Source organism: Pipra filicauda, unplaced genomic scaffold, assembly GCF_003945595.2.
Source record: "Pipra filicauda isolate LSUMZ 115617 unplaced genomic scaffold, ASM394559v2 scaffold142_size1944046_pilon, whole genome shotgun sequence".
NCBI lineage: Eukaryota > Metazoa > Chordata > Aves > Passeriformes > Pipridae > Pipra > Pipra filicauda.
In genome coordinates, this window is record NW_024103907.1 from 151532 (window position 1) to 179404 (window position 27873).

A 27873-nucleotide genomic window follows, 5' to 3' on the forward strand; every position below is an offset into this window, starting at 1 on the left:
ACACAGCCGGCCACGCTCCCTCCGCGCGCCCGCCGCAGTGCACCACGGGACCGCCCGCCGGCCCTTAAAGCGACAGCAACGCCCGGGAGCTGGGCTGGGAAAGACCTCTGGGATCGTCGGTTCCAAGGTGTAACCGAACACCAGCGTGTCCACTAGGCCACGGCACTAAGTGCCACGTCCAGCCTTTCCTTAAACACCTGCAGGGACGGTGACTCCACCAGCTCCCTGGGATATCCATTGTGATGTTTAATCATCTTTTTTTTTTTTTTTTTAAATCATCCTCCCCGGATCCTCCAGACTAAACAACGCCAACTCCCTCAGCTGCTCCTCATAAGACTTGTGCTCCAGACCCTTCCCCAGCTCTGTTGCTCATCTCTAGACAAGCTCCAGCACCTCAATATCCTTCCTGAATCGAGGGGCCCAAAACTAGACACAGGATTCAAGGTGTTGCCTCACCAGTGCTGTGAGTACCCCTGAGTACAGGGGATGATCACTGCCCTGGTCCTGCTGGTCACACTATTGCTGATACAGGCCTTCTTGGACACCTGGGCACACTGCTGGCTCATGTTCAGACACTGTTGACCAGCAAAGCACTAGCAGCAGGTCGAGGTGAAGATCCTGGTGTCTGCACGACTGGAGCCCCTCTCCTATGAGGAAAGGCTGAGAGAGCTGGGAGACTGCAGCTTGGAGAAGGCTTAAGGGGCACTTACAATACATGTATATTCCTGAAGAGAGGGTGCAAAGAGGACAGTCAGGCTCTTCTTGGTGGTGCCCAGTGACAGGACCAGAGGCAAGTGTGCACAGACTGAAATACATGAGGTTCCATCTTAATATCGGGAAACACTGCAAGCACTAACGAGGTTGCCCAGATAAGTGATGGTTCAGAATCTCCATCTTTAATGATATTTAAAAGCTACCTGGATATGTTTCTGAACAACTGGCTCCGAGTAGCCCCATGCAAGCAGTGGGGCTGGACTAAACATTTCCCACTGCCACCTCTTTGGGATGCTACAAGAAAAAGAACAATCTTCCAGGAATATCCCCATTCACAAGACACACAGACTGAAAGAGAGACTTGGATAACCAGGGAATGGCTCTTTTTTCCCCACACACCTATTTGTCACTCCTCCACAGAACCCAGGGCACTCTCTCCTCAGTGCCAGATTTTCACCTGGCTGCCAGGCCAGTTTCACAGCCAGCACTGAGCTCCGTGGCTGCCAGCACAGCTGCCATTCCCCGTGGGATACAGTGTGGCGCTGCCCCTGCCCCACCGGCCAGTGCCTCCCGCTGCAGCTCCACGCTTCATTCAGGCTGCCCCTCAGCCACTCCTGTCCCTCAGCCATCCCTGCCTATCACGTGAAAAGGGGAGATTTTTCTCAAACCCTTAATGTTTGAATAGTCTGTCAGTGCCCCAGGAAAGCCGAGGCCCCTGTGCCCAACCAGCCTGTCAGTGCTGGACTCTTCACTGAGCAGTCTGTCAGATCGAAGGGAGGTTTGACTGACTTGCTCAGGGTCACACACCAGCAAGACCACCTCCTGGGTCTCCACACGTTTACTCACTGCCAGCGAGTGCCAGTGCTCTTGAAGGACTCACATTAACAGGTTACAGAACAGCACTCTTTATTAATAAGATTGTTACAGGCTAAGGTTCGAGGACTGCCAGTGATAGTATCTGACTACGAAAACATATTTAAAGCAATATACCAATTCAAAGCAACATACTAACAAGCTCTAATCCCTAACAAAAGTTAGCTCAAGATAATCATTCAGTGTGCATAGACAATGGCTCTTAATGCGTACCTATGGGGGAGAAGACATGTTCAGCCTATCGACTGATCCCAGAAGTTACAATGCAGTTTTCCTCAACTTCTCCACTGTCTTAACTTACTGTTATACTATTTCTTTCATTTAGGTGAAGCTTGAGTGACTTTAGTCTAACATCTTACTCGATGAGTGGTTGTACCTTGGGGGCAGGTAACTCAGTATAGTATCTGAGGTAACCTTGGGATGGGAACACATGTCAGTCCAAGGGGAGTGATTTCGTCATGGTTGCTGGTTCAACAGCAGGTCATCTTCCTTTACCTCCCTTGGCTTTCAGCTGCTTGCTGTGCAGTTCATCATTCAGAAAGTACCATCGAGTTCCCTCCTCCGTAAGGGTTTCGACAGAGTCTGGCCGCAGGGTCTGCGCTCCGCTCCACCCTCCGTTTAGTCCCCCTTGGATTGTATTGGGTGTGGGAGGTCGGGTGCGCCGACCGCGTTCCAACCGGGGGCGTAGCGACCGTGTTTTCCCCTGTAACTTCCGTACCGTTACCTTTTTACCCGCCGTCATTTTCCCACGCCGCCCCTCAGCCCTCCCTTCCCTTCATCCATCCCCGCCCCTCATCCCTCCCCGCCCCTCAGCCGTTCCCGCCGCCCGCCGCGAGGGGCCGCTGCAGGGCGCGCGCTCGGCGCTGGCCCCGCCCTTGCCCCGCGCGGCCCCGCCCGTGCCCGGAAGCGCTGGCGGAGCGGCCCCGGCTGGGCTGTGTCGCGGAGGGCGAGAGGCGGCCGCGGCCGGGCGGGCAGGGCCATGGAGCACATCCGCACCACCAAGGTACTGCCGCCGCCGCGGGACGGCACAGGGGCGGCAGGGAACGGCGGCGGTAACCGTGGGGCCGGGAGGGCCTGCCTGGCTCGGCCCGTCCGCTGCGGGCGAGGGCGTTGTTGTTCTCCCTCCCTCCCTTCTGCCGTTTTGTGGCTGTTCCTCCCCGCGGGGCTCTGGAGCGGCCCGTGCCGCTGGAAGGAGTGGGAGCTCCGGTGGGGAGTTCGGTAGTGCTGCTCCGGAGGGGCCCCGTCTCGGTAATGAGGGGAAGATGCTGAAAATCGTGGTGTAGCGGGGGGTTCTCTGGCGGGGAGAAGCCGTCTGGGAGGGAATTGCACTTGGTTTGTGTGCTCGGGATGTGGCTCCGTGCGGCTTTTCCCAGCTTTGGAGGCAAATCTGTTGTGAAAACAACGCTTCTGTTTTTTCCTATTTTGGAGTCTCCGGTGAGTGTTGTTAAGGACTCAAGCCGTCAGTGCATGTGCAATGTGTATTAGGCTATTCAGAAAAATACCAGCTAAGCTGTAGTTGACATTTTGGACTTGCCCTGACTGCAAGGGCTGCTGAAAAGACTGCCCTTCTCTGTTTGGTCCTGGAAATTGTGATTAATTCCTGAACTCGGCAGTCTGATTTTTAGGTAGATTTACTGGTATGTTTAGAAAAGGAGTGGTCATATTTCGGTTCCAAATCGTGGATATATAACCAGTAATTACATAAAGGAACAGGCTTTTAAATTTTTTGAGTAATAACTTATATAACTTTTATATAAATGTGTATAGCTCCTTTTATTTTTTATATACATTTGTATGTTTATGTGTGAAACTGGAGGAAGGTCTCTGATGAAGCTGTTGTTAGTGACACTTAAAATCACTGGGTGGAATAATCTTTCACCAAGCTGACAGATGGGAGATAAAGTTTCCGTAACAACCTGTTTACTTATAAGCCTGAAACTCCTTGTTTGGGAACTTAATATTGTATGGTTACAGTCAATAGCTGAGTTCAAAATGATAACTAGACTAAAGCCGAAGTCTCTTGATGAGCAGAGGAGCTGTTGAAGTTTCAAACCTGCAACTGAGACTAGAAAGGCTACAGGTAGCTGACTTCTTTGCATCTGCAAGTGGTGGTTCTGCACGTTTTTGGGGCCTGAACACAACTTGTAAGATACAAGACTTACTACCTGAAGCAATTATTTTTATAATTCATACAAAAAAATTTATCTGTTCAGAAAACATCAATTTCATGGCTAGAAATAGCACGATTTTTTTTTTTTTGGTTACAGATGTGATGCTCGCCTAGCTTTTTGTAAACTGTTGATTTATTGAATATCCAGTTGGATTAAAATGCATATAGGCTAGATGGTAATAATTGAGTATTACAGTTATAGGAAGCAAAAAAACCTGAAGTACAATCAACACTGTAGGTCTTAAAAGTTCAGGGTTTTTGTAGGTTCAAGTTGGATCTCATTCCAACTGTTCTGAAACATACCTGTGTTTTCTAATCTGACAGCACTCTTCTTTTTTCAATTTATTTGATTGAAGTAAAATAAAATTAAAATAACTGTAGTTTTGCACAAGTTAGCTTCTCTGCAGGGCAGCTGTTATCCTTAGGAGAATATGATGAAGTGGGTTTTATACCTCCTCAAACTTCAGTTTGCTCGAAATGTTGACATTAAAATTCTTCTAGAACTGTCAGCACAGCTACCTGAAATTAATTTCACAAAAAGCTAAACTTTAACTGTCCAACATATTTATGTTGAATACAGAAGTGAGGTCAACTTAAAAATTGCTTGTGAGACTTTTCTACTAAAGTAGCAACAAATGATGAAACTCAGTTCACAACATGGGATGGAGAAATTACAAATAAGAATATTATGATTTCGCAATTAATCTTTAAAGTGTTCTTAAAGATATTTTAAAGCAAAATGTGGTAGAAAAGACTGGAAGTTCTTCAGTCAAATCTGTTCAAGTGAAAATACTTCTGGATTTTCTACTGGAGATGGAAAGTTTGCTTGACTTGACTGCTAAATCCTAAACTTACATTTGCAAGCCTAAAACTTAAATGGGAAAGGGAAAACGCCTTTTAGTTTCAGTGAATGTCATACAAAGTTACAGTGAAAAAATCTTGGTAACTGATTTTGCCTTCGGTTAATTGTTCGAATTTAATCCTTTCACTTTCTTAATGCAAGACCTCAGAAGTGTAGTTTCCCCCTTCCTCTCCATTTCGACTTGTCTCCTCTACGAGAACATTCCTTTGGGGTTTTTTTCCTGTTAATATGTAACTCCTAGTCATGATAAACTTTTTGGTGACTCTTTGCCTGTAAATACTCTGTATGATCGAGATCGCTGTTCAAATTCTTACTGGTTTAAAAACTCACTAATTTATTAGTGTTAGCTACCATCAGAATACTGCTTCTGACTACTTAAATGATCCTTGTTTACAAATGTGCTAAAACTTAGTAGCGGTCTTCAATCTCTCAAAACCATCATCTTCAAAACTGATGGCTTTTTTCCATGACTGAGGAGTTGCCAAACTTCACAATTAAAAAGCAAAACAAAACCAAAAAAAAAGTGTATAATTAGCTGAGTACCCATAGAAATGGACTTGAGTGCAGTTTGAATGAATGTGTCATCTATGAAGGCTGAATCTAAATTACATTTCAGTTGTCTTTAAGAAAAGTATACCTACAATTTAGTTCTCAGATTCTTGAAGTCTTTACGTATGTTTGAGGAAGCTAGAGCGCTAATGCCTGCCCTGATCTAACTTTGAGGATAGCTGCCTTGTTACATGAAGGAGAATGAAAGCTCACATACTAGGATTTTGTGCGTTGTGTTACTGGAACAAAACTGGAGCAGTTTCTGCGCACTTCTCTATTTGCTGGGGAGGTGCAGTGCCAGGTACCCGAGCACTTATTGCTGCAGATCTGCCCAATATGAGTTCTCTGTTTTGGCTATGCTGTATTCACTTATGCTACTCTATATCTGAGGACTGATACTTTGCTGGTTTCAGCATAATGTATTTTGAAGTACTGATTGCATGTAGCTTCCAATTTTTTTGCTTTATAAACTGAAATCTATAATATCATAATAATACCGACTTCTAGTAGATATTTTAATTTCCTCCATTCTATTTTGTATTAACTGGCTTTTTTAAATTGAAAAAACTTTTTTTTTCTGTTTTATATGTGCTTTTAGAGATAAATATGTTTGTACATATGAATTAACTGGCTTAACATCGGCACAGTAGATGTGGGCTTTCCTAGTCACCTCATCTCAGTGATGGCCTGGCTGGCATGGAAGATTTTGGAGTTCTGCCATGCACTTAATAGTGGCGAAGAGCTTTAACTTGGCATTAATGAGACAGTGCTGCCAAGAAATAGAGGAATGCATGGAGATAAGCCATTTGCCTTTCATGTCGTTGCACACCAAGAATCATGTAATGTGTGCTTCAAATACAGCAAACTTTGGAGCCCGTGAAGTTATAAGCAGCTGATAAAATGCAGGCTATCTAGAAATCACTTTCTTTTGAAATGTTTTCTGTAGGATTGAGTTAACAATGTTGATGGAATACCAGGAGTCATTTGCCCTTGCCAGACTCAAGCTTGAAATATCTGCTTCAAATGCCAGCACAGTCCTTGAATTTCTATGAGTTTTTATAATTATTAATATAATCCTTTCATTTCATTAGAATGTATTTTGACTATAAGGCAGGGTTATGATATTCTAGATTTTTAAAGTTGAGGATTATGTAAAAGACAGTACATACCTAGAACTGAAGTCAGGAGAACATAATCTTTATAGCTTTGAGTCTGCAGACAGCTAGTGAAGCATCTTGCTGAGATCAGCTGTTAATTCACTGCTGGCATCTTAAGAACAGGAAATTGTTAGTGTGTATTTACTCTATTTTGGGGAAGCACCCTAAAAACTTAATAATTAATATTTTTTTTTTAATTATATCCTTGTCTCTTTTACTAGTAAGTAACAATAGTCGATGTGTATGGAGTAAGTATTCTGACGAGCCTGGTGTTGTGCCTTCATTATGCACTCTTGTATTGAAACAGGGTGTTTTAACTAGTCAATCTTCTCAAAGCTTATGTGACCACTCTAGTTTGTCCTGAATAGCCTTGTGTGTGCTGTGTTATGTTTTCTACCCTTTTCAAAATTATTGCACAAACTGACAAAGCTTTTGCTAAGTTAGGATTTTACTTTCTGCAAAAATTCAAAATTAAGTTTTGTTCCCCCTCCTCTTTTTTCTTACAGGTAGAGCAAGTGAAATTACTAGATAGGTTCAGCACGAGCAATAAGTCAGTGACGGGAACTCTATACCTTACAGCAACTCATCTGTTATTCATAGATTCAAGCCAGAAAGAGACATGGGTAAGGATAATGATTGCTTGTGGCACGGGTTCTCCAGATACATTTGTTCTTCCTGATCTGAGGTTGAATTTGTTTACTAAAACGTTCTTCTTATTTATTCCCTGCACTCTCCTCCTTCATGGTATCATAATAAGTTAACGATTTGCAGATTATACTCTTGCATGACACTGCTGCAGTTGACATCAGGTAATGTTGAAAATGTTCACTTCTGTTCAAGCTGCTGTAATTTTTTCCATAGCCTTCACTTGTATTCCTGAGTCAATGTGTGGTGGTTTTCTCTAAATAACTGATTTGCATCGCAATTCAGAGGCAGGAGTGGGAGACTGCTTGATAGTTTAAGTATCAGGTTTAAAATTTCTGTGTTAACTACCTCGTAATTAGATTCTATCTAGGTTAAATGAGACAGCAAAAATCCAAAAATCTAGGTTTTGGTGAAATATTGAAGATAACATGCACTTTTTTAGAGCAGTAAGCATCTGTTTCTTCAGAAGTATTCATCTCTGGAATAAAACATTTCAGAAGGGACTGCAGCTTCTTGTTGACCAGTACCAATGTTGTACAATCAAAGTTGGCTAGGACAGCAATTCCTATTAGTTTTTTCTACTCAGTGCCCTGGTGGCACACATGTGGTCATCAAGTTCTGCCTTGCACTGGAGACCAGCTACCTAGCTTGAGTTAGTGCCTTAAGTCTTTCGTCCTCCAGGATGAAATCTTCTTTCCCTGGCTGTGGTTAATTTTTTTTCCCTGTGGGTATATTTCCCTGGATTGTGGTTGTCTGACTAAATACCTTATGGTGCTTTCAGGAAAATTTATTTTTCTGTTATTCTTCAATACAATGTACAACTTTGTACAAACCAAACTGCTATCCTTTCATACAAAATGGGTTTTTGGGGAGAACACGATTCAGAAGCATTATTTGCTTGCGTCTCCCTATGCACTACCTTAAAAGGTTTCATTTTGGGGAAATGAAACCTATATTCAAGAGTACTGCATTTCTGATGATAGTGCAAGTACCAAGTATAATTATCATAATGTCTTCAAGGTATAGTCTCTTTGCAAATGCATATTTGGGCATTGTTTTCAGATGTCTGTCAAATTCTGATCAATATTTAAGAGGAGTTGATTGCTTCAGTGAGGTAATTGAAGTTCTATCAAGAACATCTTGTTCTGTTTAGGTAATGTATCTTTGCCTTTCTTCCCACAGTTGAGCAGCTGTTACTTGACCGTGTATTTACCTAAATCTTGTGTAGATTTGCCACACGGATAAAAATCTAGGGAGGACTTTTTTCTGTCCATTGCTGTGACAGTCTTCTGTTAAAGTGGCCAAAAAGCATTTAGCTGAGAGGCTGTCATGTCTACGTGACACAGTATGTAATACAGGAGATGTTTTTCTTATCTCCTGTTCATTCTGTAGATGTTAAATACTGGAATTCTAAAATTATCAGAATCTTCTGTATCTTTTATACTTTGAATTTTTTTCCCTGACTTACTTTATTTTTACTTTTTGAAAATTTTGAAGTATGTTCCTGTAGATCCTTACAAAAAAAAGATACCCTGTCTGGACACTGCCTAATTAGATATAAGCCTGTCAATTAGCAAAGTTAAAGCAAACTGACCAACCACAGTGGCGTTTTACATCTCACTTTTGCGTTTAGAAGAATATTTACTCTTTCTTACAAACATTAGGCAACACTTAAAAATGCCAGAAGAGAATAATTAAATTTTTATCAATTATGATATCATAGCCAAAATGTCATTCTTGGATTTCTGCTTCTAAATGTATTTCTTTTTATAATCGATGAACAAAATTAGTCAAAATCCGTATTCAGCATTGCATAATGTGTCTTACATCTGCTAATCTGAATAGTATGCTGTTCTTATTTCTCATCAGCATGCTTACACTGTGAGTTTTTGTATGTCACAGATACTGCATCATCACATTGCTGCAGTGGAAAAACTTCCCTTGACTACTTCTGGCTGCCCCCTTGTCATCCAGTGCAAGAACTTCAGGATAGTTCACTTTGTTGTTCCCAGGGAGAGAGATTGTCATGACATTTATAACTCTTTGCTTCAGCTGTCAAAAACAGGTAATACTTGTCACTGTGAAAGACTTTGCATGGATATATGCATGGATAACAAGTTGACGTGTGTGTGTGTAAATCCGTGGCTCTTTTATTTATTTCTTTAAAAAACATGCATTATATAAAGTCTTACATGAATTTAGTATGTAAAGAATTTTATTGATTAAATATTAATCTACATAAAAATTCAGAAGATGTGTTGTCTGGCTTTTGTAGGTCTCTGATATTCCCTAACAGAATGAAAGATCCTTTTATTTTTTTTTTTTTACATTTCTGTCCCTGAATATAAATGCGTATAGTCTTGCTTAACTGTGTGTTCCATAGATAAAAAACTACTAAGCAAATACTAAGTTGTTACTAATTTCATGCAGTTTCAAAAATAAAGCTGAAATATTGATGCTAGAATAACACTACAGTTTCAGGTTTACGAAAGACTTCTGTCAGTTAGTATGGCCTTTTGCATTTTATGCTTTGTGTTTAGAACAGTGTAAAATGTCATCTGTGATAAGTGAATACCATATTAGGAAGAACGAAGTTTTTGAAATCTTTTTTGTTTTAAAGGGAACTTTAAAACTTACTGGTTTTAAAGGTCAGTAGATATAAATTTCAGTTCCTGCCTCTCGAAATAGTTTGTTCTATCAGCTCTTGTGAAGTCTTCTAATTCTGCCTTTTGCCTTGTTCAGTTTTGTCAGTCTTCATTTTGTGACCTGTGCTTTGCCCTTATGGCATTAGAAATGTCTCTTCTGAAATAGGTCAAGTACACTCAAGAAAATTCTCATAACCTACCTCTAAATATCTGTAACTGTGTCAGTTAACTGTAGGATAGTTGCAGAATAAATATTTGAGGCAGGCCAGGTATCTATTTAGTCTTGCCTCTGTGAATCTTGAAGCCTGAAACTTTCTCTCCATTACATGTTCTTTACTTTTTAGCAAAATATGAAGAACTTTATGCCTTCTCCTATAATCCAAAACAAAATGAATCTGAACAAGTCAAAGGCTGGCAGCTTATTGATCTAGCAGAAGAATATAAAAGAATGGGAGTGCCAAATGCTTACTGGCAGTTGTCTGATGCAAATCGTGATTATAAGGTAAGTGTTGTAATGGAAATATGTTCTGCTCTGAATCTGTTCCTGCTTTATACTCGAATTCTAGGCCTATAGAAAACAGCCTAATACTATGAAATCACCTGGCTTGCAAGGTAGAGAGAGTAAACTGCTTAATCAGTGTGCAATCTCACAGCTTTCTAATTTTTCCCAAGTTTTTCCCAAGGCCTCATTGAGAGAGTATGTGTGCATGGATTCTTTGGGGTTGTTTCTTAGAGTACAGTTACCTGTTTGAGGCCCAGCCCCAGCGATTCTGTTGCTCTTCGGCTTTGTGATTTCTCTCTTAACTGAGCAGGATTCTGCTTTAGCATTTGCAGTGTTGGGTGATTCCTAGATTAGAATTCATCTTACTTTGTAGTCTGCAAATACAAAAAAATGAGGGAAATAATTCCAGTATTTTATTTGAAACATATTCTTACCATTTCTACTGAAAAATTACATTCTTGAGACTGAATGCCAGTATGGCAGTATTCTGCTGTGTAACTTAGATACCAGTTTGTACTACTTTATCTGTGGCTTGTCTCCTCGTCTGAGTTATTTACATATAGAGAGAGAAACATATTAGTGTTTATCCTTTATTTCTTATTTCACCTAATATCTTTCAAATTGAATGCAATAAAACTAAGATAGGCTTTGTGCCTTGCATGTAAAATTCTTTGTGTATCTGTGTCTTTCAGATTTGTGAAACCTATCCTAGAGAACTTTATGTTCCCAGAACTGCAAGCAAGCCCATAATTGTTGGTAGCTCCAAGTTCAGAAGCAAAGGAAGATTCCCAGTGTTGTCATATTATCATAAAAATAAAGAGGTATAATGTGTCTTCCTTTTACCATAAATGTGCTGAAAAGTATTTCTCAACACTTGGCAGTAGTTCAGGGGTGTAGGTAAGGAGGTTCTAGTACAGTGACTTTTATGAGAATGGTGTGACTCATGATAACCTTAAATACAGCTGACACTAGTCATGCCTAACAGGATGCTGAGTTAAACTAAGACAGTTTACAAGAAATCCTTAAGTAATCAGTTGATAATCAGTTGAATCTCCTAAAGTTTTCAGAAACTGACATTAAAGTAACTGAAGATAGCTTTCTGTTAAAGGATCTATGTTCCCTGATGTATCAGGAATAAAATCTGTTAGGTCAAAATGGCGGGTAAAAAAACCCAAACAAAACCAACAACAAACCAACAGAATAATGGAATTGGTTCTCCAAGGAGTTATTTGCAAGGTAAAAAAACCTACAGGATGAGAAATAAGATTTTACAGGGAGTGGTGTAAAGCAGTCTGTCTCAGCTAGGGGGTAATATGGAGAGAGAGAGAAGGACAATCACCTTGCTCAGTTGAAGAATTTATGAATGATGACTGTGAAACTAGATGGATTTGAAGATAATTACTATTTGCAAGATACCTTCTGGTACCCAATACCTTCCGAAATAGAACATATTATTGAAAATTACTTTACAAAAATTACATTTAGATAATAACATATTGCGCTTGCAATAATAAAGTCATACTTGTGTTAGTAAAACCAAACATAATCCATTTCATGTTAAGAGAGTAAGTTGCTTTGCTAAAGTGTACTTTTTTCCAGCCTGTACTTTTTTGGGTTTTTAGGTCCATTATGTAAACTGATACATTGCCTATGTAAATGAGCCTGAAAAAATGTTTTGATAAACCTTTAGATTTAAATTGTAGGTACTGTGTTGGAAGGTCTCCAAGTAATGTGCTTAAAAAGTTGGAACTTTATTCAGTTTAGTGATGTTATCTGCTGAATAAAGCAATTTGTTTCCATGTCTTTTTAGAATTATGCAAGGCATTTCAACTACTGATATTAAACTGATGCTAATTTGTTCTTTGTTTTCTGTGGTAGGCTGCAATTTGCAGATGCAGTCAACCTCTCTCAGGTTTCAGTGCCAGGTGCCTGGAAGATGAACACATGTTGCAAGCCATTAGTAAAGCAAATCCTTCAAATCGCTACATGTATGTCATGGATACCAGGCCGAAGGTATGTACTTCAGGTTCTTCAGACAAGGCTCTTTTCCTGGACAGTAGAATACAGGGATACAGTGTAATTCAGAAAAATTTGGAGTGAAGTATGACTCCCTCATGAGCAAAAATGTTTTAAAGAGAAGGCAAGGCCTCTTTATGGAGGCGTTTAATTACTTGCTTTCTTAAAGAAGTTGAATCTATCTCAGGACTCAACTAGAATTCACTGAATATGATGCTGAACTTTTGGAGAGGTGCGTTTAAAAGTATACTTAAGAAATGAGTAGTTGAGCGGGATCTAAGTAATTTTAACTGTTTGAAATGAAATTCATGAAAAGATGAGCTGAGTTGGGGTTTCTTTTGGAATGGGAGGAAGTACTGTGTTCTGTGTAAGTGATCTGTGCAAACTGTCTGTCTTAGCAAGGAAGAAGTAGAGGAAATGCTGTTGTAGCATTCTGAGGTCACCATAGGGTTAGGGTTTGAGTTAGAAGGGGCCTTAAAGATCACCTAGTTCCAACCCCCCTAACCAGGTTGCCCAGACCTCCATCCAACCTGGCCTTGAACACTACTACCAGGATCCCCAACTTCTCTGGGCAACGTTTTCCAGTGCTTCACCACTATAATTCATCACTGTCTAATTAAATTGGATTATGTTATGTTATTAAATTGAATTATGCTATGACCTGTGTTGGAATGTGGGGGCTAACTCCCGCTCTTTAAGACCCATTTGCATTTCAGTTGGTGCTACTTTCACTCAAATGTCTGAACACAGAAGCTGGAAAAGTCTGAATCTTACTCTTTGCTTTTTAGGTGAATTTTTTTGTAGTGTCTTTGCTCAAAAATGTTTGCAAACAGGTGAAGGTTTGTTGGTGGGAATATGGAGGACAGAATAAGAAATTACTGTGCATTATTCAGATATGTCAGCTCTAAATATAGAACTTGGTTTTTATTCATCATCCCTTTCTTAGACTTTAATGCTTTCAAGTTGATTTGTCATGAACTGTATATTAGAATCTGTTTATACTATGTGCTCTTGTGTTTTTTTCCCAGTGTCTTCCACTGAAATTGCATGACTTTTGTTTCTTAATTTGATATTTTTATTTCAAGTACTGTTTATCAGTATTTTTATTTTCCTCTTTTAAGCTTAATGCAATGGCAAACAGAGCTGCTGGGAAGGGCTATGAGAATGAAGACAACTACTCTAACATTAGGTTCCAGTTTGTTGGCATTGAAAATATTCATGTAATGAGATCCAGCTTACAAAAACTTCTGGAAGGTATGTTTTAACTGTACTATCATAACGTATATGAAAATAGGATGAGTATTTTTCTGAAGTCTTTAATAATATCTTACACAAGCTGCATTGATATTTCTGTATTTTATCCCAGCTCTATGTTTAGTACTAGTTTGCTCTGCTCTGTGGTAATGAATTACCTTAAACCTTTACCTTCAAACTGTAAACCCAATGCATGGAGCTGTTTTGAAGAAAATTGAATGGCATGTATGTCTTGAGTGAACTTGGTTAGTATGTCAGTGGCTTGTGGGAAAGACTGCTGTGTTTTCTAAGCACGTGTACAATGTAATGGAAATATACAAAATAGTGTTTATCTGTACATACATTTTCTTATACAGAATATCAGTTCTTCGAGGAGCACTTTGGTCCACAGAATTTGCAATGAGCATGTGGTCTGTACGAAACTTGAGCTCTTTGACCTGGTGAGCCACTTCTGTGCTTGTAGGTGTTTGTAGGGAAGGGGGCAGGGAAAATGTGAGCCACTTCACCATGCCACTGCCTGCCTTCTGGTGGTGAAAATGGTGGTCAGAATTATGTTCATAATTCCACTAGTATTGTATTTAGGTAAACAACTGAGAGAAAAATTAAGATGCTTTGTGGAGTACTAATACTGAGATTAGAATACAGTGGTAGAAGTCTGGGTTCCACACCTGACAATACATGTATAAGTGGTTGGCTTCCAGAAATATGCAAATATATCCAGTCATGGAGAAGGCTTATGCCTGTATGGAAGCCTATGTTGATGAAGACATTCTGGCTACATTAGTCAAGCAATCTCCCAGACTAGTGGTGTAGTCTTACTTCGCTTTGATTGAGCCTGTATGTGCTGCTAACCTATTCTTCAGGCACTCTGCACAGAATCCTACTGAACTTTGATAATATGTATTTTTCCAGTTATTCCTGCATGTACTTTTTCTAAGGGAAAGATGAGAAGCGTGATCCTGAGCTTCAGTTTTTAGGTTTGGCGTAATCCCTCTTTCTTTTACTAATATCTTCAATTCTAGAAAACTCGCTAATATAAGTATTAATGGTTTTTTTACTTTTTTAAGAACCCTACTCCTGTGTAATAGGGTCTGTTGCAGAAATGCGTGTGACACACACTTAAGCTTCACAGAGTTCATATTCTTAGCCATTTGACTTAGCATCCCACCAACAGTACTTATTAACTATGTTTCTGTAGCTTTCTTTAAGGATGGAATATGTTTTAGTTTTTCCTTATGTGGAGAATTGATTTATTTAAACTTGATTGAAACAAAATCATGAGTGATGTCTATTAGTTGTTCTTCAGATCAGGTCTTTTGGTAAATGAGCACAATTGTTTTACCTCTGTTCAGTCTGTATAATTCACTAGTTTTGCTGAATGCCACTCTAGAATTAGAATCCTCTTTAGGGGTAGGAAGGACCCTTAAAATTTAGGGATGTATGCAATAATTTACTATTTAGACCCCTGGTTCATCACTTAAAATGAGGAAAACGCCATTTAGCTTCTGTGTACTTGCTTTCCCTGAACATGCTGAACTAAATGTTCTCAAATTAGGAATGTGATATCAATGACCTTGTTTGTTCAAGGGCCATTGTAACTGAGACTGTCCTCAGTTGTTTGGGCTTTTTGTGACAAACAACTGTTATTCTTCTTTGGCATGTGTCTTGCTCCTAGGTTCTGTGTCAGAATTCCTTCAGAATCTAATGATTCCGCTTTCAAGTGGAATGTAAGACATAATCCTTCCCAACAAAACTTTCCTAAAATAGTTTTCTTCAGTATGAACATGACTGCCCCCCTAATGGGCAGGCTACAACACTAGTGGGAGAATCTTCACATAGACTAAATTTATGGCTGTGACATTAAATACAGAGTTCAGGTTTTATATATTCAAAATATAGTACTGCATGTCAGAAAAGATTGAACTCTAATAAGCAAAAAGGTTTTGTGTATGTCAGAGGCAGCATTTCTGCAGGAAATATTTAAGGAAAAGGCTCAGTAATAGCTGCTATGATCTGTTACGTATATTTTGATGATGGAAGCGTGTTAACTGAGGGCGTTTTGTGGGTTTTGTATATGGGGGAAGGGGTTGTTTAGGTTTTTTTATTTGTTAAAAAACAACTTCTGCCTGCAACCCACTGTCTTTCAGTCTGCAGGTCTAGTCACTTCTTTAACTGCTGCCTGAGGCAGTAGTGTGAATAAGGACAAATAAGCAAGGGAATGATTAGGTTTTGGGACTTGTAGGGCTTGTGTTTTTTATGATGGCAATCACAGAGTCAAAACTGTCTTGAATTATTTTGTGAAGTAGCTAAACATCTTAGTGGTACCATAAATCATCTTTGACCCTATAAAAGACCATAAGGATCTGGAAAATTACGTTTTTTCAGCACGTAAGTGTCGGAACAGTGTCAATGCAATTTCTTTATTTAATCAGCAAGTAGTATAAAAATGCCTTTGTTAATTCACAGAAATAGAAGCTCTATGGGCTCAACATATGTGTTCCTATCTCTGCCTCCATTTATAAAAGTATAGAGATCTAGCTAGAAGAGGGAAATACTAGTGGTGAAATATTTCTGCCAAGCTGAAAATTTTGATCAAAAGCAGATTTTGACAGCAGTATCTGGGTGAAAACAAACTGAGGGCTGGAAGCCTGTTTGTTTTCTAGCTGGAAAGCTTCTGCTTTAAATCATAAGGTACAGAATGTGGGGTGAGCTGCCATGAATAGTGCCTCTAGACATTGCCTTGTTTGTCTAGTCCCTTCCCTGCAGATGTTTGAATTTCCAGATATTTGACTATTTTTAGTTTCTTTCCTTTACCATAGAGTGCTAGACCTGTTTGTGTGCTATTGTGATTGAACGGTGTATGGAACCACTGGTGTAGAGAGAATGTGAGCTAGCTGAAAGGATCAAGTAGTTCTCTCCTGATTTCTTCCATATGCTAGACCTTTCAGAAGTGGAGCTCTTGCCTAATGATGCTCTTTCAAAGACAAGGGAAAACTAGCTTGCTTCTACTGATATCTACAGACTAACCTTTAAAATTAGGTCTTGTATCCAGGGGTTTCTTGATGTTTTGTTATCTGATTGCGCTATCGTTTGCTAGGTAGTTTTGTAGATGACAAAGATCTATGGGTTTTAGAAAAGGTGCTGCAATACTTGTTTGGAAGCCTGTCTTTGTTCTAGTATTCAGCAACATTTGGCGCTACAAATCTTCCTGAGCAATGGGGAGTGTACCAAAACTTTGGCTGAAAGCTGAGAAACATCTAGTGCAGATACAGGAAAGCTCTGAGAGGCAGTGGTTCAAGAGTTTATAGCCTTCGTTACATCAGGGGCCTTGGTTGAATATGAAACTGTGTCACAGAGGGATTTGGTGAATTTTGCTCTCTGCTTTTGCTGCTGACTCACTTCCTTCCATGATCAGAGATAAAGATTATTTTGGAGCTGTTATATCCCTACTGCTGACTTTCATCTACAGAGCCTTTTTATTTTCATTGAGGCCCAATAGTTTAGAATCATAAAATCATTTAGGTTGAAAGACTTTTAAGATCATCGAGACCAACTGTTAAGCTTAGTGGAAAGTAGGCTTCCACTGTGGCAGGGGCGGGTATTTTTGTAGGTGGCAGCCACAGGTATCTTCTCTTAGAATTACACATAGCTGAAGTTATATTAGCCAGCAAATTATTTTTTTTTATTGCCAAAAGTTTGTCATATTCAGACAGTAATGTAACTGTGTAAGTTGCTACTTAAAATTGTACAAGAACCAGGTTATCTGTCTCATGTGAATTGGTAATTGTCTGTGTGAGAAGCTTTTAGTCTACAGTGCTTGGTGCTATGCTGCAAGGCATCTTTTCTTTAACTCGAGTTCTTCCTTGCCCTCTCAGTTGGCATTATTGTTACAGCATCAAAGTATGTTACGGAAGAACGGTAGAGATCAGTCAGAAATGTGGTGTGTCAAGTCTGGAGGTAGACAAAATCTCAATGGATTTAATTTCTTCACCGTGTCCTTGTACTGCACTTTATTCTCCTAAGCAGGGTGGAGGTGATGAAACTGGCAGTCTGACTACTCTGAACTGTGTATATTGTCTGGATTCAGCTACTTCCTATTAGTAGTAGTAATCTTTAAGTACTTCTGGTAAGCCTTTGGCATTTGCATTTCCTTCCTTGGTAAGACAAGGGTAAGGCTCCCTGTTGGGGATAACCAGTGGATTTATTGGGAATGTTATTTTGTCAAAAAGACACAGATCTTGTCACTTGTGATTACTGTATGTCTACAGAGTTGAATTCTGGATGGAGAGTATTTTGTAGTACCCCTCCCTTAAACCATTTGAGTGGTGGTTTCCTGAAAGATTTCTGATCAACTTACAGCACAGGAGATAAGACACAAAATGCAATTATTCTTCTTTCTACATTGCAGGGTTCAGGTAGCTGCAACTGCTTAAGGCTTTTTAACTTCTGTTTTCTTTCAGTCAGTGGCACAAGGGGTTTGTCTGTCAATGACTTCTTGTCTGGTTTGGAGAATTCTGGATGGCTGCGTCACATCAAAGCTGTGGTGGATGCTGCTGTCTTCCTCGTCAAGGTAATTTGCATGCTGCTTCTTTATGTGATAGGAAGCTGACTTGCTACCAGGCAAAATTATGCTTAATGTTATGTAATGTGTAAAATTCTGCAACTGACCTTTTTTGGAGGTAGGCGTTTAGTATATATACTGGTACATTGGATATGCTGGTTAAAGTATTACATTTTTCTTTATGATTGGATTGATTTCTTCATTTCTTTATGCCAGCTAATGTTTTGGGATTTTTTGAATGCTATTTGGTCATCTTGCTGGGAGATAAATGGATTCTTATGGTTCCTGGTTCTTTAAGTATTTCTGAAAGGCGTAACCAGTTTGGAGGAGGATGGAACAAACTTATTTAGTGCACCCTGAAAAACAGAGCTCCTGGGGCAGTAATTGCAGAGCAGCCAAAGTGGCTATGCTGACTTCATTTGGCCAGGATATGGGACTCTTTATGAGGAATTTGGGGGAACAATTGCCTTTGCTAGGCACTTACGAAGCCAAGGGCTTGACCTGAGAGGGCTGGGTGAAGAAAAAAAAACTGGATCTTTGTTTTTACTAGGTGAAATAACAGGGAGTTAACTGAGTTAAAAGTGGATGATTGTCCTAAAGATGACCCTCTGTGGTGGTTTAGGCTAGGCCTTCCGTGGTGACCAGTTTGTAACCAAGGAAGGGTCCAGACAAACATCTGAGCTAACAGGATTTCATTTGTTAGCTGAAGCTAATAAACATTTCCTAGACCTTTACTTTTGTGTAGTATAATGACGAAGAAGTGAGTATCTTTAAAGATATGTTGGTGGTGTTTTGTTTTTTTAATCTGTACTCTGTAATTTGTAATCTAATTCTATTTCAGTATACGTTGCAAGCTTTTCTTGTAAGTTTAGTTTTATAAGGGAGAGAAAGAGAACTGGGAACCACTGGAGATGTTAGCTTCTGCAAAGGTGGTGGTGGAATTTCTTCTTTGTAAGGAGTTTTCTATACTTCCATGGAGAGATTCCTAGCTTTCTGACGGTTTTAAATTCTTTCCTCATAATAAACATTTTTCTATCTTAGTTAAATAAAATGGCCTATGCTATGAGTTTGGGATAAAGGCAGCTTTTTTATTTATCTACTAAATTTTGACTTTTGTCTGGAAAAGAAGATTCATCAAGAAACAACTGTGTTTTGTAGGCAATAGCGATGGAGAGCGCAAGTGTATTAGTGCACTGCTCAGATGGCTGGGATAGGACTTCCCAAGTTTGCTCTCTTGGAGCTCTCTTGCTAGATTCCTATTACAGAACAATCAAAGGATTCATGGTAAGCTAACTGTTGCATTGTTGAGCTCTTCCTTGGTAAATAAAAGATGTAAAATGTTTGAGTGTGAAAGGGAGCAGTGTAAACATACTGCCTTTTTTTGTGCGGTTACAAATCTAAAATGAGATTTGCAGTATACTGATAAATCTTTCTTACAGAAATACTTTCTACTGGAAAAAACATTTATTTAAAATCTAAAAAACTGAAATACAAATAGCAGATTTCTTTAGGCACCATGCAGAAATGTTGCCATGATTGTCTTTTGCATCCAAAAAAGCCCGTTATCTGTGACATAGTCCAAAGTGCTTATGTGAGATAGCAGACATACTAAATTACAGCAACTCTGTATTTTATCACTTGTCCCCAAATCAACATTTTTAAAATGTAACAATGACAACTCCCTCAGTGCCTGAGGATGTTTAAGCAATCTAAATGTCTTCATTTTTCCATAGAGAGGAAGAGGAATTTCGGTATGATTATTCTAAATTTTAAAGTAGGAAAATCAGTAGTGTTCTGCAGTGGCAAGGCAAGGTGTCATGGGAACTCCGTAGAGATAGTACATAAAACTACTACAATATATTGATTAGAACTGTCACAAATATTACAAGTGATGAAAGTGAAGTTGAAGATGAATTGGAAGAGGATTAAGTTGTGAATAATGAGAATGTGTGTAATCTTTACGGAAGTCATTTAGTCTCTTTGGCTTTGTTTACTCCTCGCTTTCAATTAGATTTTTGTGAAGACTTCTGCAATGGTCAGATGGTACTGTGTTCCTTTTGGTGCTTGATTCTGCGAAGTGATAAAACAAGCTACTGTTGATATTAACAAACTTACTGCTCTAAGTGTTAGAAAGATTATATTGTGTGGTTTTATGTAAACTAAGATAGCAGGAAGGAAATACTAAAATTTTTCCTATGCTTTGCCATATTTTGAAAGTTGATAATCTAGTGAAGTCATACATTATGCTTAAAGTGAGTCTGGCTTAAGAGCAATTATCTGATTAGCAAGTTGCTGAACTTTTTTACTAGTTTTGGAAATGTGCTTTGAGAATCTCCTCTGAAAGGCGTCCAAGAAAATAAAGAAGCTATAAAGTGACAAATGGTTGCTCCTGCTGTTATTAATTGGACTCAGATTTAATACAATTTAATCAGAATACAAAATAATCAGATTTATTGATACAATATATGGATAACCTGTGGATTTAATACATGTAAGATGTAAGATTGAGTAACATTTTTCATGAGAATTTGGTTTGTTTACCCTCTAGGTCTTGATAGAGAAAGACTGGATCTCTTTTGGGCACAAGTTCTCTGACAGGTAGTTCACTCCTCCAATATAGTAAAATGTATACAGCAAACTGAACTAAGATTGTGGATGTTAAATTTCTAGTAACACTGCGGTAGTTTAGCAGCAAGCTATTTTCAGTAAACAATGCACTGTATTCTATTTATTCAAATATGTATTGGATAATTGATTTATATTGCAGACATAACTTTTTAGTACTACTGGTACCCTGCTCTCAAATGTTGATGACAGCAGCTAGGTCTGCACATATGTATAGACAGTGCAAAACCAGTCTAAGGCAATGTCCCAGCTATTTAGGCAATATGAAACGCTTAGTTTTGATGTCTTTAAAGAAAAGTTTACATTTATGTTTACTTTGATGATGAAGTCACACCTATCTTTAGAAGTCCTATATGTTCAGAGTTCTGTTTTTTTCCCTTGATCTGCCTGTCATCAGCTATGACAATAGCCTTGCTGCTATTTACTGCTTATTAATTTACTTTTAGCTGATATACTCCAAAGACTGTGAAAATAATAGACACAAAGGAACTTAACTGTCTTATGTTGCTATTCTGTACTGAATACAAATGTGTGATTACTTATAAGTTAGAAAAACAGGTTAAATATAGACTTATTTCTATTCCAAAATTGCCCCAGTTCTTGAACTAAGGTGCTCAATCTCCACACCAAGGCTAGTGTCTAATTAATGTGCTGTCATTTAAAAACAATTGCAGGTAAGACTTTTTGGATTTCTAACTTAAACCAGTTTCAATCTGTTTATGGAATCTTTTTCAGATGTTGTCAGTTGGATGGTGATCCAAAAGAGATCTCACCGGTGTTCACCCAATTTTTAGAATGTGTGTGGAATCTGACTGAGCAATTTCCACAAGCCTTTGAGTACAATGAAGTTTTCCTCCTTCAAATCCATGAACATGTCCATTCATGCCAGTTTGGTAACTTCCTTGGAAACTGTGAAAAAGAACGAGAAGAATTAAAGTAAGCAGGCATATTGTAATGTGTCTTTCATTTATTCTGTCAGACTAAGAACTCGCGTGAATCTTCATTTTAGGCTCTGAATAGAAATGGAGGCAGGATTGGTAGTACTGAAAATTGTGTTGAACTGCATCAGGGAACAGCAGTGCTTCTTGTGCTTTTGCATTCTGGAGACAGTCTTTCTAATTCTGGGAGAAAATCCCATGCTGATTTTTCGTAGGGAAAGTTAAGGTACCTTTCTTCCTCTTTTTTTTTTTTTTTTTTTCTCCTCTCAAAGTAGGTAAGTTTAAGTTTGAAAATATCACTTCATTCTTCCCTCCCCCAGTCTCTTTTTAGGCAAGCTTAAAATTCTTGCCTGCTCAAGACTAGCCAGTTGGAAGAATTAATAGGGTAGCTTCCAATGCTTTCAGCTGGCAAACTTCTGTAAAGTTTTTGTCAGTTTGTCTCACATTGTATTTTAAAAGCAGTAGTACTTCTAAAATTGGCATTTCTATCCAACATTAGCATATGCCAGGAAGAAGTTGATTTTACTAAGAGCTTTTAATTCAAGACTTATAAGTATTTCTGGTAACTTTTTCTTTTTTTAAAGATTGATTTATTAGTTGAAGAGCTTCTGGTTTTTTGCTTGCAGTCACTGTGTTGACCTTTGTCTCTTTTTGCTTTAAGAGTAAAAGAGAAGACCTACTCCTTGTGGCCATTCCTTCTGGCAGAACAAAAGAAATATCGGAATCCTCTATATAATCCAGACTTTTTGCCAGAACTAACTCTTTTGGAGCCTAATACAGTATCATTCAATTTTAAGTAAGTTTAAATAAGACACAGTACTTCTTCAATTTTGTCATTATCCTGCATAGTTAAAACTGTCTGCTTCATGCAGGTTTTGGAGAAATATGTACCATCAGTTTGACCGAAGTATGCATCCCAGGCAGTCTGTGCTCAATCTTATAATGAATTTGAGTGAGCAAAATAAACAACTGGAAGAAGACATTAAAGAACTGGAAGCTGTAAGTATTACAAAATCAGTATATGTATATGTGACTTCTTGTCTTTCCAATTCACATTTAAAGTTGTAATAATGCTGCTAGCTTTCACGTGAATGTCACTACTGTATGCCTGGCACTTACTCTGTGGAATGTTGACTTTTGACTTCCACTGTATGCTTCTGTGATGAATGCCAGACTATGCAGCCAATGTTTTACTCTTAGGCATCATTCTGCTTTACTGATGAACTGAACTATGTAAAAGTTCTCCTACTATCAAAACATTACTGAAGATATTTTAATGTAGGTTAAATTTCTGTGAAACTTATCTTGGATAAAAAGGTACCCATCATAGCTACAGCTGTGTTGCTAAACCAAGGAGACTGAAAATGTTTTATTTCCATTATAGCTACTAAAATGGAAGCAGTAAGTATTGTCTTTTTAACTTCATATGCAGGTGCATGCTGTTGTAAGTCACCATAATTATGGGTCATGTACATTGTAATGCTTATTTCAAGACAGGGCTAAATACAGAGATAAGATGTATATAATTGACTTCTGGGTGCTAGTGTAAACAGCCAGGATAGGCTGTATCTGATTTTATTCTAGTATGACTTAGTGGCTTTTAATTGATATTTCTGTTATAGTCAGTTAAGGTGCTGAAACTTCAAAATAATGTGTTTTAAGGAACGCAAAAGTCTTCTGATTATCAGTTTTACTACTTGTGACTGGCTAGAAAGGTAACACTCCTGTTTGTTATGTTGGGGGGAGAAGGGGGAAGCACAGCTTTTCTAGGAGGGAAGATTTTATTAAACTGATCCTACTGTAATGTAATGAATGCAGGTCATTTAATCTTATACTGTTTCAAATCTTAATTGTATATTTAAAAGTTTTTATACAATTGAAGCAATAAGATGAAAACTCAAGATGAAGCAATCTAAAGAATAAGCAAGATATAAAGTAAAGTCTCAGTTTTGAATTTTCTAGAACCTCATTCCAAGATAATAACTTCACCTGAGCCCACATTTCTCACTTGAGTGATGAAGAGATGCATTTGTTTGAAATCTTGATGTAGACTTTGCTAATACCGTTTCCATCTTCAAAAAGTTGATGTCAAGAAACACCGAAGTCTTATGGACTTAGTCTCCATTCTAAAGAACACAAATACACCAACAAACAAATCTGTTCAGTTAACTAGTGCAAGCTCCCAGTTACTGGGTGAGTGAGTTCGAATTAAAAACAAAACGAAAACAAACAAATAAAAAACCCAAACCACACAACTGAAAAAACCCTTAATCCAAATCTTTCCTATTCTCTTGCTCATGCTTGCAGGATAGGTCCTTTTTTCCAGTCCTGCTTTTCAGTTGACATGTTTTAGTGTATTCCTGAATTTGAACAAAACGTATTAGTATTTTTTGGATCTGAAGTCTATTGGCAGGTTTTTAGGAAGGATATATAAGGCTTAGGTATCAAACTGCTATGTCTTTAAGAGACTCATGATCTACTTATTAGCAAGTTTCATCTACTTACCAGTTACTGTTAGCAAGCTCCCTGCTTATTAATTGGCAGGCAACCTTTCTGTCTTCTGCTCAGCTACAAATTTTAAGCAAGCAGTGCTTGTAGCATCTGCTGTGGAGAATAATGTAATATCCAATGGCCTAACACTTAACATGACTGTTACATATCTAGCCTAGGGTATGTCATACAGGATTCTGTAGATGCTGAGTTGGCCAGCAAAAGAAGGGGATTCACTTCCTTTTGAAGCAGAATATTATCAGTAAAGAGTCATTCCCACTGTCAGTAACTATTTTCTGTATTTCAGAAAATAAAGCAGAGAAACGGGCAGTCAGATGTGGTCCTTGTGAAGGAACATCAGCAGTCTGCTCATCCTGCCCCCGTGGCACTGAAGACCCCTCCATGCTTCAAGAAGGAGCAGCCGCCGATCCCTGGGAATGATGCCGTGAGAACTATAGAGGGCAGCAACACAGCAGACAATCGTTACAGTGAGCTTGTGTCCGAGTTCTCCAAAGCTGAGCCTGCTGTTGTCAGCTTGGAGTACGGAGTGGCCAGGATGACCTGCTAATTAAAATCTGGCACTGTGCTCTCCTTGACTGATTGAATGGAGAGATGGATTATTTTGAGGATGGGTCTCTGCTGCATGACCAAAACATGATTTGTATATCAGCAAGTTTTGTTAATGTAGGCTAGAACAGCATGCTAGTCGTCAGGTGTTTGCTGTTCTTTCAAGGGAAAAAAAAGGTCTAGTTGTCTTGTTAAAAGAAACGGGCATTTGGTAAGTAGTGACTAAAAATCAAGGAATGGTATGTCTTTGGACTTAGGTCAGTTTGCACTAAATTGATTAAAATAGTAATATTACTTTATTCATTATAGGAAACCACAGGTGTTCTTTCACAAACTGATTTGATTTGGACAAGAAAACTTGAACTTTTAAGGACTGAAGCTACATGTATATATCGCATTAGATATGAATATGTATACCCTTGTTTAATGTCATCCAGTACTAAATTCAGTGTATTAAGTGCCATGGAAAAGTATGACACATTTCAAATCATAAATAGTTGGCCTTAAACCTGTCAGATCAATTATATTGTTCTTTACTACTGCAGTCTACCTGGCTCTGTTTACATTGTATTTGCTCAAATTTTTATATCCTTAAAAGAGGACTGAATATAAGGAATGAAGCATGCCTATGCTGGCACAGCCTTTCAGCAAATAGCTATATGAATGTTAACTTACCACTTAAGACTGTTTTGTCTTCCATTCCCTCTGTTGCTTAAAATATAATAGATTGCCCTGATTTTCCTCTCTGGCAGCTCAGTAGATGGAGCATCACTGAAGCTACAGGTTGTCTGACCTCAAATGGTTTCATTTGGGCACAAGGTGTTTACGTGTAGAATAAGACATGTCACATAAGAAAACAAAACTTAGCTAATAACTGAATAGTCAGATTCTTTTAGATTATTTACTGTGTGCTGTGCAGTTGTTCAAGTTGCAAGACTGCAAACAGAACTTCTGGAAATGTAGTCTACTGATACTGTTCCCAAGTGGGGGAAAAAAAAAAATCATTCATGTGTCTGAAGCTCATGAGAAACTGAGTGTCTCCTAAATGTTTTGTTAGAAGAAAATTTTGGTTATTAGTGAAAAGCCCTTTTCATCTTGTAAAAACTTGTTCAACCTGTGTGTATCGTGAATAACTTCAGTATCATCTGGAGATTCTTATGTAATTGGAGAGAGGAAAAAACTTCTAGCAGGATGCAGTAGAGATCATGGGACATAAGAAAAAAAGGGGGAAACTTACAGTTTGTAAGCTTAATTAGGTATCTGTTATTTTCTAGTAAGAGAGAAGGTTTTTGCTGAAGTTTGTATCATGATAGATTTTCTGAGCACATAACAGAATAAGGAAGAAAAATGTTGATGCCCAGTTCTTAAATTATAACTTTGGGTATTAAGATCTCTAGGTATGATGTTAGATTAATGCTACTGACCTTTTATCTCTTGATTTAAATAATTTTTGTTTTCAAGTGAAAATAAGTCTATTCTCATCCTAATCCCTGTGTTTTGTCAAAATTACTGGCGTGCTACATAATTTGATATGCAGCATTTCCCTCTGCACTGTATTGGACCCAGGACTCTATTAGCAAGGCCAGTATAGGTCACGGTCAAGTTGCACTTGTGAAGCTGTCTGGGAGAAATTAGCTGTGACGCTTGTATTTGGCTATTGATTCACCCATTTCACTAATTTGTTTTTTAAAAGCCTTTTGGTGTAAATAAAGGTTCGTAAGTATTTTTATTCCAAAAGGCATAAGCATATAGTGTCATATTTAAAATACATTATCCAGTTATTTAAACACATTTAGAATTTCTCCACTACAGATTTTGATAGTTTTCATATTTGCACAAGTGGTGCCTTACAGGGTTGCAACAAGAGAGGTTTTCGTGCCTTGTTATTTATTGTCTCCCCTCCTCCCTCACCTTCTGTATTAACTTTGTTCTGTGGTTTTTCTTTGGAAAAACATCTTGTATATTAAGCCTGTATTATATCACAAACAAACTTATCACTGAGAATATAGGTGTTATCAAGTTGTACTTGTGGGTTTTTTTTTTATATTTAGCTGCTCTGGTGTGCCATGTACACTTTTCATATTTATTGTTTAGAGTTTGTGGACTCAAAATATTATATTAAGCTTTTTTGCAAATATCACTGTATTTTGTTTTTACTTTAACATCCCTCTGAGTAACCCTGTATACAAGGCTTTTGGAGAGATCTGTTGGCTTTCAGTACTGTTATAGTGAGTTCATTTCAGTCTTCCGGGCCTTTTAATTGGCAGAGTTCACTTCTTAGCGAAAGGAATCAGAATGCCATTTTATTTTAAATCAAGGTAGGCATGTTAGGTCACTTTCAAAATGTTACAAAACTGTCTGCTCAGGCACCAAACCTGTTTCTCTGTCAAATAATACAATACTTCCTGATCTGAAGTAAATATTTTACTCCAGTTAATATGTGAATAGTGTTTTATAAGGCTGTTCTGTAGAGCAGCCATCTTGGGAGGTTCAGATGGCTCTGCCAACTCAACTCCCAGGGTCACCAGTGAGAAAATTTCCTGCAGAGAGGCATCTGTCTCTTCTTATTTGCTATTTAGGCTTAAGCCAAAACTACCTAAAGCACATGGGACCTGTGGTGAAGTGAATAGATCGTAGTGAAGTGAGCTCCAACAGAAAGCTTGGCAGGATGGCCAGGACTGAGCGCAGTGGGGCTGTTCTGTGTCCTTCAAGAAGGGTTTAAAAAACATCAAGTTGACTAAAAAACTGTGGCAGTAGCCTAGGAGCAGAAATAATTTTAATTCTTATTTCAGTGGATGAGCTTGTCTTCATCATGAAAATGCTGCTCCAGGAGCAGTTACAATACTGTAAGGTGCCTCATATAGATCAAAATAATGTGCAGAACTCTCTCTTTCAAGCTGTGACATTATTTTGTAGTTGATTGGTGTGCTCACCAGTTGCTTGAGAATGTAATGTTCCAGACAGAAAATTGGTACAGTTGATTCTGCTCCATAGGTTGCAAGACTTTGGCACTTGTCAATTCTGCGCTTCATCTTCAGGAGATCTCCATGAAGTCTTTGGGTTTCTATATTTTGTGCTGTGCTTGATCTTTTTTCTTTTAGTGAACCAAGCTGATAGTTTCACCTGAGAACTTATTTCATTTTGTACTCCAGGCAATTTAAAATATTTATTTCCCTAGTACCGAAAGAGTTGGGCTTATTTTTTGGGAGGCTTGCTGGTGTCACAAGGTATTCTTCCATACAAGTTTAAATATCCAACAGTTCTATTTTGTAGGGCGACTGCCAAATCAGACTAAGAAATTAATT

At 38.5% G+C, this 27873-nt stretch overlaps 1 protein-coding gene across 1 annotated transcript; it reads left to right on the forward strand.

Annotated features, from left to right (window-relative positions):
* The first annotated feature begins 2473 nt into the window (after positions 1–2473).
* MTMR6 (myotubularin related protein 6) lies at positions 2474–24606 on the forward strand. The gene is made up of 14 exons (XM_027713679.2): positions 2474–2590; positions 6832–6948; positions 8873–9035; positions 9960–10117; positions 10810–10938; positions 11996–12130; positions 13255–13387; positions 17848–17957; positions 19107–19232; positions 20497–20546; positions 21309–21509; positions 22173–22307; positions 22384–22510; positions 24309–24606. The coding sequence occupies exons 1-14, from the start codon at positions 2567–2569 to the stop codon at positions 24567–24569; spliced, it is 1869 nt and encodes a 622-aa protein (XP_027569480.1). The 5' UTR covers positions 2474–2566; the 3' UTR covers positions 24570–24606.
* Positions 24607–27873: the final 3267 nt, after the last annotated feature.